Raw genomic sequence first — 16,358 nt, 5'->3', positions numbered from 1 at the left:
CACACACACCTGGGTTCAGACCAGCGGTCAGACAGTGGAGAACACACACACACACCTGGGTCCAGACCAGCGGTCAGACAGTGGAGAACACACACACACCTGGGTCCAGACCAGCGGTCAGACAGTGGAGAACACACACACACCTGGGTCCAGACCAGCGGTCAGACAGTGGAGAACACACACACACACCTGGGTCCAGACCAGCGGTCAGACAGTGGAGAACACACACACACACCTGGGTCCAGACCAGCGGTCAGACAGTGGAGAACACACACACCAACCTGGGTTCAGACCAGCGGTCAGACAGTGGAGAACACACACACACACCTGGGTCCAGACCAGCGGTCAGAGAGTGGAGAACACACACACACACACACACACACACACACCAGCCTGGGTCCAGACCAACAGTCAGACAGTGGAGAACACACACACCAGCAGTCAGACAGTGGAGAACACACACACCCACAGTCAGACAGTGGAGAACACACACCAACCTGGGTTCAGGTCAGAGGTCAGACAGTGGAGAACACACACACACCAACAGTCAGACAGTGGAGAACACACACACACCAGTAGTCAGACAGTGGAGAACACACACACACCAACAGTCAGACAGTGGAGAACACACCCCAATCGTCAGACAGTGGAGAACACACACCAACCTGCAGAGCATGTCAGCCATGATGTCCAGAGCCTCCAGCTGAACTGACACATCCTCCTGCTTGGCGATGGCACTGGTCAGACGGCCTGTGATCTTTTTACACACACTGGCAGCCAGGGCCGAGCCTGGGGGGGAGGAGAGGAGAGGTGGAGGAGAGACGGAGGGGTGGAGGAGAGGTGAGACGGAGGGGTAGAGGAGAGAGGGAGAGAGAGGGGGTGGAGAGGAGAGAGAGAAACAGGGGGAGGAGGTTGGAGAGGAGGGAGAGAAACAGCGGGGGGGGGGTTGGAGAGGAGGGAGAGAAACAGGGGGAGGAGGTTGGAGAGGAGAGAGAGGAAGAGAAACAGGGGGAGGGGGTTGGAGAGGAGAGGAGAAAGACAGAGAGCGACAGAAAGAGGCTGAGTGAGCTAAATGAGTCATACTGCTGTCAGCCAAGATGGCTGATGCCTGAAGGTGATGGGGAAGCTAGGCTGTTAACAGATGCTCTCTTCTCCATGTCTCCCTCCACATGACTGGGAAAGGCCTGAACACAGCTGGAGATTAACCAGGATGTAAGGAGGACATCCAGCAAGAGGGGAGAGTCCGTCAGTTCATTACCTATAACACCGTCACTAGAGGGGATAGTCCATCAGATCATTACCTATAAAACCATCACTAGAGGGGATAGTCCATCAGATCATTCATTACCTATAACACCATCACTAGAGGGGATAGTCCATCAGATCATTACCTAACACACTACAACACCATCACTAGGGATAGTCCATCAGTTCATTACCTAACACACTACAACACCATCACTAGAGGGGATAGTCCGTCAGTTTATTACCTATAACACCATCACTAGAGGGGATAGTCCATCAGTTCATTACCTATAACACCATCACTAGAGGGGATAGTCCATCAGTTCATTACCTATAACACCATCACTAGAGGGGATAGTCCATCAGATCATTACCTAACACACTACAACACCATCACTAGAGGGGAGAGTCCGTCAGTTCATTACCTAACACACTACAACACCATCACTAGAGGGGATGGTCCGTCAGTTCATTAGCTATAACACCATCACTAGAGGGGATAGTCCATCAGTTCATTACCTATAACACCATCACTAGAGGGGAGAGTCCATCAGATCATTACCTAACACACTACAACACCATCACTAGAGGGGATGGTCCGTCAGTTCATTACCTATAACACCATCACTAGAGGGGAATAGTCCATCAGATCATTACCTATAACACCATCACTAGAGGGGATAGTCCATCAGATCATTACCTAACACACTACAACACCATCACTAGAGGGGAGAGTCCGTCAGTTCATTACCTAACACACTACAACACCATCACTAGAGGGGATAGTCCATCAGATCATTACCTAACACACTACAACACTATCACTAGAGGGGATAGTCCATCAGTCCATTACCTAACACACTACAACACCATCACTAGAGGGGATAGTCCGTCAGATCATTACCTAACACACTACAACACCATCACTAGAGGGGAGAGTCCGTCAGTTCATTACCTAACACACTACAACGCCATCACTAGAGGGGATAGTCCATCAGTTCATTACCTAACACACTACAACACCATCACTAGAGGGGATAGTCCGTCAGTTCATTACCTATAACACCATCACTAGAGGGGAGAGTCCGTCAGTTCCTTACCTATAACACCATCACTAGAGGGGATAGTCCATCAGATCATTACCTAACACACTACAACACCATCACTAGAGGGGATAGTCCATAAGTTCATGGATCGGGCCCTCTGGTCCACGAAACCTTACTCATCATGAACTAAAAAAAGAAGGAAAATCTGATCCAAGATCAGCTTTGTGAAGGCCCGTGTCTAGTGGAAAAGTGATCGGGGTACAGAGGTCAGAGGTCAGGGGTCAGGGTGGTACTTACCGCTGGACGCCGGGGGCAGTTCTCCTATGACCGTCTTCAGTCCGATGCTGGAGATGTCTCGGAGCTGCTCCTTGTCTGCCAGCATGTTGGTACACAGTGTGTCCACTATAGTCTCCACCTGGTACTCCTTCACCTTACTGACCAACGGGCCCAGGCTGGAACACAATATATATATCAATATAAACTACCTGGTACTCCTTCACCTTACTGACCAACGGGCCCAGGCTGGAACACAATGTAACTGGTTCTCTTGTTTCAACAGAAGCTAGTCCAGAGTTAATCGAATGTCATGATAACACCACGTTGTGACCCCACTCTGAGCCATGTGAAGTGGGTCCCTTGTTTAAACAGGGCTGTCGTTTGATCAAAACACACTGAGTAACAACACTACCATGTTACCAGTCAGGCCGAGAGCGGCTCAACCAGACAGATTTAGGGCCTCTTGTCGTCAGCAGTAGAGAGAAGAAGAGACCTGTTTATTAAACACACTGAGTAACACACTACCATGTTACCAGTTAGGCCGAGAGCGGCTCAACCAGACAGATTTAGGGCCTCTTGTCGTCAGCAGTAGAGAGAAGAAGAGACCTGTTTATTAAACACACTGAGTAACACACTACCATGTTACCAGTTAGGCCGAGAGCGGCTCAACCAGACAGTTTTAGGGCCTCTTGTCGTCAGCAGTAGAGAGAGGAAGAGACCTGTTTATTAAACACACTGAGTAACACACTACCATGTTACCAGTTAGGCCGAGAGCGGCTCAAACAGACAGTTTTAGGGCCTCTTGTCGTCAGCAGCAGAGAGAGGAAGAGACCTGTTTATTAAAGCAGTACATCAGTTGAACCTACTTGTTCTGGCCATCCATCAGTCAGTGTCGCCTGAACCGTCATCTCTCTAACGACAGATCTTTGCGGGGTGTTTTTTTTAAACACCTGTAAGTGTAATTTAATGCAATCTAGAGCAACAAAAATACTAAAAAGGCCTTAAAATGATCATATCTTTGTTTCCTTACATAGTGGTGCAGCCAGAACACAAAGAGACACAACGCCTTTGTGACAGTCTGCGTTCACGACACACAACAGAGTAGATTACTACTTCAAAATGGCAGCGATACGAAAGCAGGCAAACTTGCAGTGTGACTGTATCCTATATTAAACATTGGAGATGTGAGAGAAATACAGCCTAGAGAGAGATTTTTAATTCATCTTCTTATTGATCACATAATCCCTTAAAAGCCTAATTCTAAATGAGTTGGTTGAGCGTGAGAGCCGAGACGATCACACTGACGCTGGCTCATAAGCACCGAGACACGTCCCCCCTAGCTGGGGCAAGGAAGATAAAAATCAATGCTGCTCTGACATGAAATATCCACAGACAAAAAATGTCAAATATGCAATAAGACAAAACTGAAGCAAACACAGAGTTATTCAATAACACTGTCCAATACTCAGTGTTGTGAAACGATATGAATGAGAGAGAGAAACGGAGGCAGAGAGAAAGAGGCAGAGTGACTGACAGAAGCAGAGAGAAAGAGGCAGAAAGACATAGCGACAGAGACAGACAGTGACAGAGGCAGAGACAGAAAGACATAGCGACAGAGGCAGAGACAGAAAGACATAGCGACAGAGGCAAAGACAGAAAGACATAGCGACAGAGGCAGAGACATAGCATCAGAGAGACAGAAAGACATAGCAACAGACAGACAGACAGTGGCAGAGAGACACAGTGGCAGACAGATGGTTCGGGACTAGACAGTCTCCCACAGGGCCCAAGCCAGTCAGTCAGGTGATTCAGCCCCTTTCTCAGTCTCGGTGTTTGACAGCCATGTTTTGAACCTCTCTATAGCGGTGCCTTAAGTTCAATCAGAGACACCAGGGTTTTCGTTGTAGAAAAACATGAAAAGCTAAAAAAAATTAATAAAAAAAAACATTTAAACTGTTGCCGTCCAAAGTGTCCAGGAGAAAAAAACAATCCCATTACTAAATAATAAAATAATGACCGACGTGCTTATTGGTCTATAGGTTCATTTGCATAGTTTTGTGCAATTAAAATTGGCCTGTGTGTATTTTGGTTGGTCATCTTATGTATCCAACACAACCTACAGAGTGGTGTTTCCCCTGCAGCTCCTCAGCGTGTTCCTGCCGGAGTAAAACATGTGCTTCTATACGCCCGTTCATTTTAAAATGCTATTCGTTTGTGTTCAAAACAGTTTTGGTGCTCGATTAAGAAGAGCTACTATTTTTATTTCTCAACTGGTAATTGAAGCGTGTCTCCTATTCACCATTCAAGTGCAGGAATAAAAGCTGTCAGCGCGTCTCCCACCACTTTACAATGGGAGCTTTAGGCCGTATGCATTTCGATAACATACTTCATTGTTTGAAACCGGAATATTTTATTTCATATTATGAGGCATGTTTTTCCTTTCTTCAGTGTTACCTAAAGGCTAAATCCAACCATGGAAAGAGTAACCTAAAGTCTAAATCCAACCATGGAAAGAGTAACCTAAAGTCTAAATCCAACCATGGAAAGAGTAACCTAAAGTCTAAATCCAACCATGGAAAGAGTAACCTAAAGTCTAAATCCAACCATGGAAAGAGTAACCTAAAGTCTAAATCCAACCATGGAAAGAGTAACCTAAAGTCTAAATCCAACCATGGAAAGAGTAACCTAAAGTCTAAATCCAACCATGGAAAGAGTAACCTAAAGTCTAAATCCAACCATGGAAAGAGTAACCTAAAGTCTAAATCCAACCATGGAAAGAGTAACCAAGTCTAAATCCAACCATGGAAAGAGTAACCAAGGCTAAATCCAACCATGGAAAGAGTAACCTAAAGTCTAAATCCATGGAAAGAGTAACCTAGTCTAAATCCATGGAAAGGTGGAGGCAATTATTTTACACCGAACAAAAAAATAAACTCAACATGTAACAAGTGTTTCATGAGCTGAAATTAAAAATCCCAGAAATTCAGTTTTAAAAAAAAAAAGCTTTGTAGTGTAAACAAAAGAGTTTACATCTGTTAGTGAGCATTTCTCCTTTGCCAAGACAATCCAGCCACCTGACAGGTGTGACCTATCAAGAAGCTGATTAAAAAGCAAGATCATTACACAGGTGCACCTTGTGCTGGGGACAACAAAAGGCCACTAAAATGTGTAATTTTTCACCACACAATGCCACAGATGTCTCTAGTTGAGGGAGCGTGCAATTGGCGTGCTGAATGCAGGAATATCCACCAGAGCTGTTGCCAGAGAATTGAATGTTCATTGCTCTACCATAAGCCTCCTCCAACATTGTTTAAGATAATTTGGCAGTACATCTAACCGGTCTCGCCACTACAGGCCACGTGTAACCACACCAGCCCAGGACCTTCATACCTGGCTTCTTCACCTGCGGGATCGTCTGAGACCAGCCACCCGGGCAGCTGATGAAACTGAGGAGTATTTCTGTCTGTAAAAACACCCTTTTGTGGGGTTAAAAAACTAATTCTGATTGGCTGGGCCTGGCTCCCCAGTGGCTGGGCCTGGCTCCCCAGTGGCTGGGCCTGGCTCCCCAGTGGCTGGTCCTATGCCCTCCCAGGCCCACCCATTGCTGCACCCCTGTCTAGTCATGTGAAATCCATAGATTAGGACCTAATGAATTTATTTCAATTTACTGGTTTTCCTTATATGAACTGTAACTCAGTAAAATTGTTGCGTTTACATTTTTGTTCAGTGTTTGAAGACTTCATAGGCAGCACGTTGAGTTTCAAGTTTGGGGAAGCATACAATTTATCCCACTATTCTGCATGTCAGTTATGATTTTCATATGCGCATATTTGTGGAACAGGTAAAAACAATTTAAATAACGTTTGTTTCTCAAAATCACAACAATATGAATTAAAATGATAAAAATTTTAAAAGTAAATTAATGCGAGATCAACCAGCCTCTCTGTCATATGGACACATTGATACACTGTGGTCCATTGGTGGCTAAAGAAAGGAGCGCATGGAACTCACAGCCTATTGGCCAATGCAGCAGTAGACCTATAACTTCCATCGCTCTTTCACACCGAGGACTGGTGATTATTATCGAGGGGGAGACTGTTGGAAAGATGTTTCAAATTGCTTACTGTGAGGACTTTAATATATATCATTCACAATGGATGTTAAAAAAACACTTTCCTACATTTTGGCGCAGCAGGCCCGGTTCTTCTATATGCTCCCTCAACATTACCAGGACAGAAAACACAGACTCATTGGTCACATGGAGCATTCCAAACACAAAACACATTTTTTTTTTTAGATGTACAATCTCATAAATGATGTTTATGAAGTAAAAAAAAAAAAAAAAAACTTGTTTCTCACAAGTGTAGCAGGTTGTGAACTTCTATGTTTCAACTCTGACGACGGTAAATTACTAATTAATACATACATTAACCTTTTAAGGTATAGGGGGCAGCATTTTCACTTTTGGATAAATAGCGTGCCCAATTTCAACTTCCTGCTACTCATGCCAGGAACATAAGATATGCATATTATTAGTAGATGTGGATAGAAAACACTATTTTTTTCCCAAGTGGGACGCAAGCTTCCTCTATACCATAAGAAGTTAACGGACATTAATGTAACCAAATGACGGGGATTAACGGTACATTTACTAATGAGGACGTAAATGGGGGATCTGATTTTTTATTTATTTTTAAATCGAAGGGTCAACAAAATTTACACTATGAAACACTGAATGCTCAAGACTTGGCGGGGGAGGCAGCGGAGACATTCTGGACAGAGACTTTACCTTCTCGTCTCTACGCTATAAAAATACACTCAAGACATTATTTTCACAAATATTTTTAAAATGCTTTTCACTGACAGTCGCAACTCAATAATCAGCTAGGTCCATTGACACAAGCGCTGCCCAGATTCGCGGGATCCCCAAATATGCATAGGCCTACGAGCTAGTGATCTGAAACAATCCACAGCAACATAAAAAAAAAATAAAGAAACCAATGATCCTCAATTCCTCTATAACCAAGTCCTGCTTTTTGGTTAAGTATTTTTACATTGTTTATATTCATAGCAATTATATCATTTTGGCAAATGTATTTCCATTAATTTCCCAATTGATGCACCACTATGCCGTTTCTCTCCTGTTCTATTGGATCCACCACTATGTCATTTCTCTCCTGTTCTATTGGACCCACCACTATGTCATCTCTCTCCTGTTCTATTGGATCCCCCACTATGTCATCTCTCTCCTGTTCTATTGGATCCCCCACTATGTCATTTCTCTCCTGTTCTATTGGACCCACCACTATGCCATTTCTCTCCTGTTCTATTGGACCCACCACTATGCCATTTCTCTACTGTTCTATTGGATCCCCCACTATGCCATTTCTCTCCTGTTCTATTGGATCCCCCACTATGCCATTTCTCTCCTGTTCTATTGGATCCCCCACTATGCCATTTCTCTCCTGTTCTATTGGATCCCCCACTATGCCATTTCTCTCCTGTTCTATTGGATCCCCCACTATGCCATTTCTCTCCTGTTCTATTGGATCCCCCACTATGCCATTTCTCTCCTGTTCTATTGGATCCCCCACTATGCCATTTCTCTCCTGTTCTATTGGATCCCCCACTATGCCATTTCTCTCCTGTTCTATTGGATCCCCCACTATGCCATTTCTCTCCTGTTCTATTGGATCCCCCACTATGCCATTTCTCTCCTGTTCTATTGGATCCCCCACTATGCCATTTCTCTCCTGTTCTATTGGATCCCCCACTATGCCATTTCTCTCCTGTTCTATTGGATCCCCCACTATGCCATTTCTCTCCTGTTCTATTGGATCCCCCACTATGCCATTTCTCACCTGTTCTATTGGATCCCCCACTATGCCATTTCTCTCCTGTTCTATTGGATCCCCCACTATGCCATTTCTCTCCTGTTCTATTGGATCCCCCACTATGCCATTTCTCTCCTGTTCTATTGGATCCCCCACTATGCCATTTCTCTCCTGTTCTATTGGATCCACCACTATGCCATTTCTCTCCTGTTCTATTGGATCCCCCACTATGCCATTTCTCTCCTGTTCTATTGGATCCCCCACTATGCCATTTCTCTCCTGTTCTATTGGATCCCCCACTATGCCATTTCTCTCCTGTTCTATTGGATCCCCCACTATGCCATTTCTCTCCTGTTCTATTGGATCCACCACTATGCCATTTCTCATATTAACAACCCATGATAGTTGTTGCATCATTAGATCTCCCCTTTTTCTAAGTTTCTAACAGAGGTGTACAGTTCTGTCACATATGGAACAGCTATCAGTGTGAGCTGTTTAGAACGGTGTTTTCGCCCCCCCCGAATTGCATTTTGACAAATATTTTTTAAATTACGTTTTATTGGACTAACACGAGATGCATGTTAAGATGAATTACCATCATCTAAAAAGGTGATTTCTGTCATTCAGAGCACCATGGGTGGACTGGGTGGATGCCCTAAGGGGATTTATACACCTCAATGCAGCAGGTAAATGGTCAGGTAAAGGTAAATGGGTCAGGTAAATGTCTGAAATAATAGCTTCCCAGGCCACGTTGTCCGGTGCCACATTTTCCTAAAGGAAACCCTCACACACACACACACACACACACAGATCTCTCACCATTTGACGGCCAGATTCTGAACCTCTCCGTTTTTGTCTTCCAGTAGCTTGAGGATCATCTTGACCACCTTGCGTTCACTGTCATCGTCCAGCTTGATGGAGTCTTTCTGCAGCTCTGACATCAGGTCGTTGGTGGCCATGAATCTACAGGAACACACAGGGAGAAAGAAGACCCAGTTAGACCAACAGGGTTATGATGTTATATTTATTTACCTTCATTTAACTAGGCAAGTCCGTTAAGAACAAATTCTTATTTTCAATGACGGCCGAGGAACAGTGGGTTAACTGCCTGTTCAAGGGCAGAATGACAGATTTGTACCTTGTCAGCTCGGGGATTTGAACTTGCAACCTTCCGGTTACTAGTCCAACACTCTAACCACTAGGCTACCCTACCCTAGTAATCCTAGTAAAAATTCCCTGTCTTAGGTCAAATATGATCACCACTTGATTTTAGGAATGTGAAATGTCAGAATAAAAGTTGAGAGAATTATTTATTTCAGCTTTTATTTCTTTCATCACATTCCCAGTGGGTCAGAAGTTTACATACACTCAATTAGTAATTGTTAGCAATGCCTTAGAATTGTTTAACTTGGGTTAAACATTTTGGGTAGCCTTCCACAAGCTTCCCACAATACGTTGGGTGAATTTTGGCCCATTCCTCCTGACAGAGCTGGTGTAACTGAGTCAGGCTTGTCAAATCAAATCAAATTTATTTATATAGCCCTTCGTACATCAGCTGATATCTCAAAGTGCTGTACAGAAACCCAGCCTAAAACCCCAAACAGCAAGCAATGCAGGTGTAGAAGCACGGTGGCTAGGAAAAACTCCCTAGCTTGTAGAGTCAGGTTTGATGGCCTCCTTCCTTGCTCGCACACACTTTTTCAGTTCTGCCCACACATATAGGATTGAGGTCAGGGCTTTGTGATGGCCACGCCAATACCTTGACTTTGTTGTCCTTAATGCCATTTTGCCACAACTTGGAAGTATGCTTGGGGTCATTGTCCATTTGGAAGACCCATTTGCAACCAAGCTATAACTTCAGCTATAACCAGCAAGCTTGACTGGTGTCTTGAGAAGTTGCTTCAATATAGCCACATCATTTTCCTTTCCTCATGATGCCATCTATTTTGTGAAGTGCACCAGTTTCTCCTGCAGCAAAGCACCCCCACAACATCATGCTGCCACCCCCGTGCTTCACGGTTGGGATGGTGTTGTTCAGCTTGCAAGCTTCCCCCTTTTCCTCCAAACATAACGATGGTCATTATGGCCAAACAGTTTTATTTTTGTTTCATCAGACCAGAGGACATTTTTCCAAAAAGTATGATCTTCGTCCCCATGTGCAGTTGCAAACCGTAGTCTGGCTTTTTTATGGCAGTTTTGGAGCAGTGGCTTCTTCCTTGCTGAGCGGCCTTTCAGGTTATGTCAATATAGGACTCGTTTTACTGTGGATATAAATACTTTTGTACCGGTTTCCTCCAGCATCTTCACAAGGTCCTTTGCTGTTGCTCTGGGATTGATTTGCACTTTTCGCACAAAGTACGTTCATCTCTAGGAGACAGAACGCGTCTCCTTCCTGAGCAGTATGACGGCTGCGTGGTCCCATGGTGTTTATACCTGCGTACTATCGTTTGTACAGATGAACGTGGTACCTTCAGGCGATTGGAAATTTCTCCCAAGGATGAACCAGACTTGGAGGTCTACAATTTGTTTTCTGAGGTCTTGGCAGATTTTTTCACATGATGCCAAGCAAAGAGGCATTGAGTTTGAAGGTAGGCCTTGAAATACATCCATAGGTACACCTCCAATTGACTCAAATGATGTCACTTAGCCTACCAGAAGCATCTAAAGCCATGACATTTTCTTTTTTAAGGCACAGTCAACTTAATGTATGTAAACTTCTGACCCACTGGAATTGTGAACCAGTGAATTATAAGTGAAATAATCTGTCTGTAAACAACTGTTGGAAAAATTACTTGCGTCATGCACAAAGTAGATGTCCTAACCGACTTGCCAAAACTATATTGTGTTAACAAGAAATTTGTGGAGTGGTTGAAAAACTAGTCCATGAATCTACAGGTACAAACAGGGAGAAAGAAGACCCAGTTAGACTAACAGGGTAATGATGTCATACGTTCATAAGACATCCAACTAAATAATCTTCTAGAGCAGAGCCCCCCCCTTCCAGCATTAGGGAACATTATTTCTATGTTGTTATTTTATATAGCTTACAGCACCTGTTATTCTCCCAGGTGCTCTCCCTTCCCAGTGCTAATCAGGCCCGACCCTGAACATGCGTGTTCAGGGTGGTATGGCCACGAGCACCCCCCACCCCACATTATCCTCTGAACAACGTCCCTTGGCTCATCTATGCAACTACTCAAAGGGCTCAGGAGAGGCAAAGTCATGTGTCCTCCAAAAACATGACCCACCTACGCCACCTACCTATTTATCACACCGCCTGCTTAACCCGGATGTCAGCCGCACCAACGTGTCGCAGGAAACACAGACAAGGAGTCACAAGAGCACAATGAGCCAAGGAAAGCCCCACCGGTCAAACCCTCCGAGGGTTAACACCACTGAGCTAAGAGAAGGAAACCCTCCAAAGGGTTTTAACACCACTGAGCTGAGAGAAGGAAACCTTCCAAAGGGTTTTAACACCACTGAGCTGAGAAGGAAACCTTCCAAAGGGTTTTAACACCACTGAGCTGAGAGAAGGAAACCTTCCAAAGGGTTTTAACACCACTGAGCTAAGAGAAGGAAACCCTCCGAAGGGTTTTAACACCACTGAGCTGAGAGAAGGAAACCTTCCAAAGGGTTTTAACACCACTGAGCTAAGAGAAGGAAACCCTCCGAAGGGTTTTAACACCACTGAGCTGAGAGAAGGAAACCCTCCGAAGGGTTTTAACACCACTGAGCTGAGAGAAGTTAACAAGTCAAGTGCTCTGACATTAGAAACCAAAGCAAATCAACACTAGTGCAAAGATCAAGCTAATATCTCCGAGGAGAGGAACGCTTGAAGCCTAAAGCATTGGAAGATACCAGACAGACCAGCTCTGATCTCTTGGGGGGGGGTTAACTTATCATATCCAATTTAATACATCACACACGATCAGCTTTAAGACAACATCTTGTCTCCATCTTAACACATCACAGAACTCCTGGTGTGATTCAACAAAGACCTTTTCCTAAATACTATGCTTCTCAACACTAGGCTCGTTGATCATCTCTGACGTGTCCCCCCCCTCATCGGAACGCAAGAAGCTTTTTAAACAAGAGGGACAGCGAGAAGGAAGAGAGGAAAGACAATGAATAATGCATCAGGTCCATGGCCCACACTCACTGAGTGGCAGCCCCACAGCATGAGGTAATGGACTGGAGCACCCACACTCACTGAGAGGCAGCCCCACGGCATGAGGTAATGGGCTGGAGCACCCACACTCACTGAGAGACAGCCCCACTGCATGAGATAATGGAAGGGAGCACCCACACTCACTGAGAGGCAACCCCACGGCATGAGGTAATGGGCTGGAGCACCCACACTCACTGAGAGGCAGCCCCACAGCATGAGGTAATGGAAGGGAGCAACCACACTCACTGAGAGGCAGCCCCACAGCATAAGGTATGGAAGGGAGCACCCGCACTCACTGAGAGGCAGCCCCACAGCATGAGGTAATGGACTGGAGCACCCACACTCACTGAGCGGCAGCCACACGGCATGAGGTAATGGGCTGGAGCACCAACACTCACTCAGAGGCAGCCCCACAGCATGAGGTAATGGGCTGGAGCATCCACACTCACTGAGAGGCAGCCCCACAGCATGAGGTAATGGGCTGGAGCATACACACTCACTGAGAGGCAGCCCCACAGCATGAGGTAATGGACTGGAGCACCCACACTCACTGAGAGGCAGCTCCACGGCATGAGGTAATGGAAGGGAGCGCCCACACTCACTGAGCGGCAGCCCCAAGGCATGAGGTAATGGGCTGGAGCACCCACACTCACTGAGAGGCAGCCCCACAGCATGAGGTAATGGGCTGGAGCATCCACACTCACTGAGAGGCAGCCCCACAGCATGAGGTAATGGGCTGGAGCATCCACACTCACTGAGAGGCAGCCCCACAGCATGAGGTAATGGGCTGGAGCATCCACACTCACTGAGAGGCAGCCCCACAGCATGAGGTAATGGGCTGGAGCATACACACTCACTGAGAGGCAGCCCCACAGCATGAGGTAATGGGCTGGAGCATCCACACTCACTGAGAGGCAGCTCCACAGCATGAGGTAATGGGCTGGAGCACCAACACTCACTGAGTGGCAGCCCCACAGCATGAGGTAATGGACTGGAGCACCCACACTCACTGAGAGGCAGCTCCACGGCATGAGGTAATGGAAGGGAGCGCCCACACTCACTGAGCGGCAGCCCCAAGGCATGAGGTAATGGGCTGGAGCACCCACACTCACTGAGAGATAGCCCCACAGCATAAGGTAATGGACTGGAGCACCCACACTCCTCTCTCTCTAAACTGGTGCGTGGGAAAACACTTTCTACCAGTGATCTTCTTTAGTGGAAATCAATCTTCACTTCCACGGTACCACCACCGCACTAGATAAACATCAATAGAACCTTTAAAACATACAGTATTTTATTTTTTCCCCAAATTCCATTTTCTCTGTTTAGTTGTTTTCCAGGTTTTCCTATCAAATATCACACGTACAAATTGTTTAATGTGATGTTCTAAGTCCACAACAATGGTTAAACCACGGATATGGGTAAAATCTAAGAAATGCTAATTTTGGGGTGTAGATACCCTTTAACTCTGTGGCGCCAGCAAGAGACTTGTTTGGTTAGCGGTGTTTCTGTAGTACACGTGATTGTTAATAATTTATGCAAATCATCATTATACACTGCTCAAAAAAATAAAAGGTAACACTTAAACAACACAATGTAACTCCAAGTCAATCACACTTCTGTGAAATCAAACTGTCCACTTAGGAAGCAACACTGATTGACAATAAATGTCACATGCTGTTGTGCAAATGGAATAGACAACAGGTGGAAATTATAGGCAATTAGCAAGACACCCCCAATAAAGGAGTGGTTCTGCAGGTGGTGACCACAGACCACTTCTCAGTTGCTATGCTTCCTGGGTGATGTTTTGGTCACTTTTGAATGCTGGCGTTGCTTTCACTCTAGTGGTAGCATGAGACGGAGTCTACAACCCACACAAGTGGCTCAGGTAGTGCAGCTCATCCAGGATGGAACATCAATGCGAGCTGTGGCAAGAAGGTTTGCTGTGTCTGTCAGCGTAGTGTCCGTCAGCGTAGTGTCCAGAGCATGGAGGCGCTACCAGGAGACAAGCCAGTACATCAGGAGACGTGGAGGAGGCCGTAGGAGGGCAACAATCCAGCAGCAGGACCACTACCTCTGCCTTTGTGCATGGAGGAGCAGGCGGAGCACTGCCAGAGCCCTGCAAAATGACCTCCAGCAGGCCACAAATGTGCATATGTCTGCTCAAACGGTCAGAAACAGACTCCATTAGGGTGGTATGAGGGCCCGACATCCACAGGTGGGGGTTGTGCTTACAGCCCAACACCGTGCAGGACGTTTGGCATTTGCCAGAGAACACCAAGATTGGCAAATTCGCCACCGGCGCCCTGTGCTCTTCACAGATGAAAGCAGGTTCACATTGAGCACGTGACAGACGTGACAGTCTGGAGACGCCGTGGAGAACGTTCTGCTGCCTGCAACATCCTCCAGCATGACCGGTTTGGCAGTGGGTCAGTCATGGTGTGGGGTGGCATTTCTTTGGGGGGCCGCACAGCCCTCCATGTGCTCGCCAGAGGTAGCCTGACCGCCATTAGGTACCGGGATGAGATCCTCAGACCCCTTGTGAGACCATATGCTGGTGCGGTTGGCCCATGTGGCTGGAGTGTGTCAGCAGTTCCTGCAAGAGGAAGGCATTGATGCTATGGACTGTCCCGCCCGTTCCCCAGACCTGAATCCAATTGAGCACATCTGGGACATCATGTCTCGCTCCATCTACCAACGCCACGTTGCGCCACAGACTGTCCAGGAGTTGGCGGATGCTTTAGTCCAGGTCTGGGAGGAGATCCCTCATGAGACCATCCGCCACCTCATCAGGAGCATGCCCAGGCATTGTAGGGAGGTCATACAGGCACGTGGAGGCCACACACACTACTGAGCCTCATTTTGACTTGTTTTAAGGACATTACATCAAAGTTGGATCAGCCTGTAGTGTGGTTTTCCACTTTAATTTTGAGTGACTCCAAATCCAGACCTCCATGGGTTGATAAATTTGATTTCCATTGATCATTTTTGTGTGATTTTGTTTTCATCACATTCAACTATGTAAAGAAAAAAGTATTTAATAAGAATATTTCATTCATTCAGATCTAGGATGTGTTATTTTAGTGTTCCCTTTATTTTTTTGAGCAGTGTATATAATTTTGCCAGATAAGCTACTTTGTAGTTAACATTTAATTGAGAAGGTGTTTGTGAAAGCCTTTCCATCTACCAGAAGACTGTTGTCATTATTAGCATCGTCACTAACGGCTACACTTAGTGGTAGACAATACATGTACACACAGACAGGGGTATTTCCGAGCTGATGGAAAATACAAATCACCGATACATTTTGTTCATATTTTATGATAATCTTGTGCAAATGAACCCATTTAATGTCTGGATTCTGTCCTCGTTCTCCACCACCCTCATTTTATAGGGCCCTAAATTAGACGAGGACAACAAGACTCACACCTACACAAACATGACAGTGGATAACATTAGACCTCCCACTCAAATGTGAAAGGCCATTGATTTCCCCTGCTAATAATGTCATCATGCAAATGTGCAGAAGCAAGGAGCACCTCTTTACTCCCTCTATAATGTTATGTTAGAACTCAAATAGGCCTACCTCTGACTCAACCCCCCATCTCCAGACTCAACCCCCCATCTCCAGACTCAACCCCCCATCTCCAGACTCAACCCCCCATCTCCAGACTCAACCCCCCCATCTCCAGACTCAACCCCCCCATCTCCAGACTCAACCCCCCCATCTCCAGACTCAACCCCCCCATCTCCAGACTCAACCCCCCCATCTCCAGACTCAACCCCCCC

General features: G+C 45.9%; 1 protein-coding gene across 2 annotated transcripts in view; it reads right to left on the bottom strand.

Annotated features, from left to right (window-relative positions):
* Window positions 1-16,358, bottom strand: part of LOC139395854 (cullin-associated NEDD8-dissociated protein 1) — a 59,886-nt gene that overhangs the window by 41,372 nt on the left and 2,156 nt on the right. For both annotated transcript variants that reach the window (XM_071143164.1, XM_071143163.1), the window contains exons 2-4: window positions 9,221-9,364; window positions 2,589-2,743; window positions 666-789 (exon numbers count right to left, since the gene is read on the bottom strand). In XM_071143164.1, the coding sequence (XP_070999265.1) occupies window positions 666-789; window positions 2,589-2,743; window positions 9,221-9,364 (423 nt within the window). The remainder of the gene's footprint in view (window positions 1-665; window positions 790-2,588; window positions 2,744-9,220; window positions 9,365-16,358) is intronic.

The sequence above is a fragment of the Oncorhynchus clarkii genome, unplaced genomic scaffold (assembly GCF_045791955.1).
Source record: "Oncorhynchus clarkii lewisi isolate Uvic-CL-2024 unplaced genomic scaffold, UVic_Ocla_1.0 unplaced_contig_13430_pilon_pilon, whole genome shotgun sequence".
Classification (NCBI taxonomy): Eukaryota; Metazoa; Chordata; class Actinopteri; order Salmoniformes; family Salmonidae; genus Oncorhynchus; species Oncorhynchus clarkii.
The sequence above is the reverse complement of the archived record's forward strand: the minus strand, read 5'-3'. Positions and strand labels throughout refer to the sequence as shown.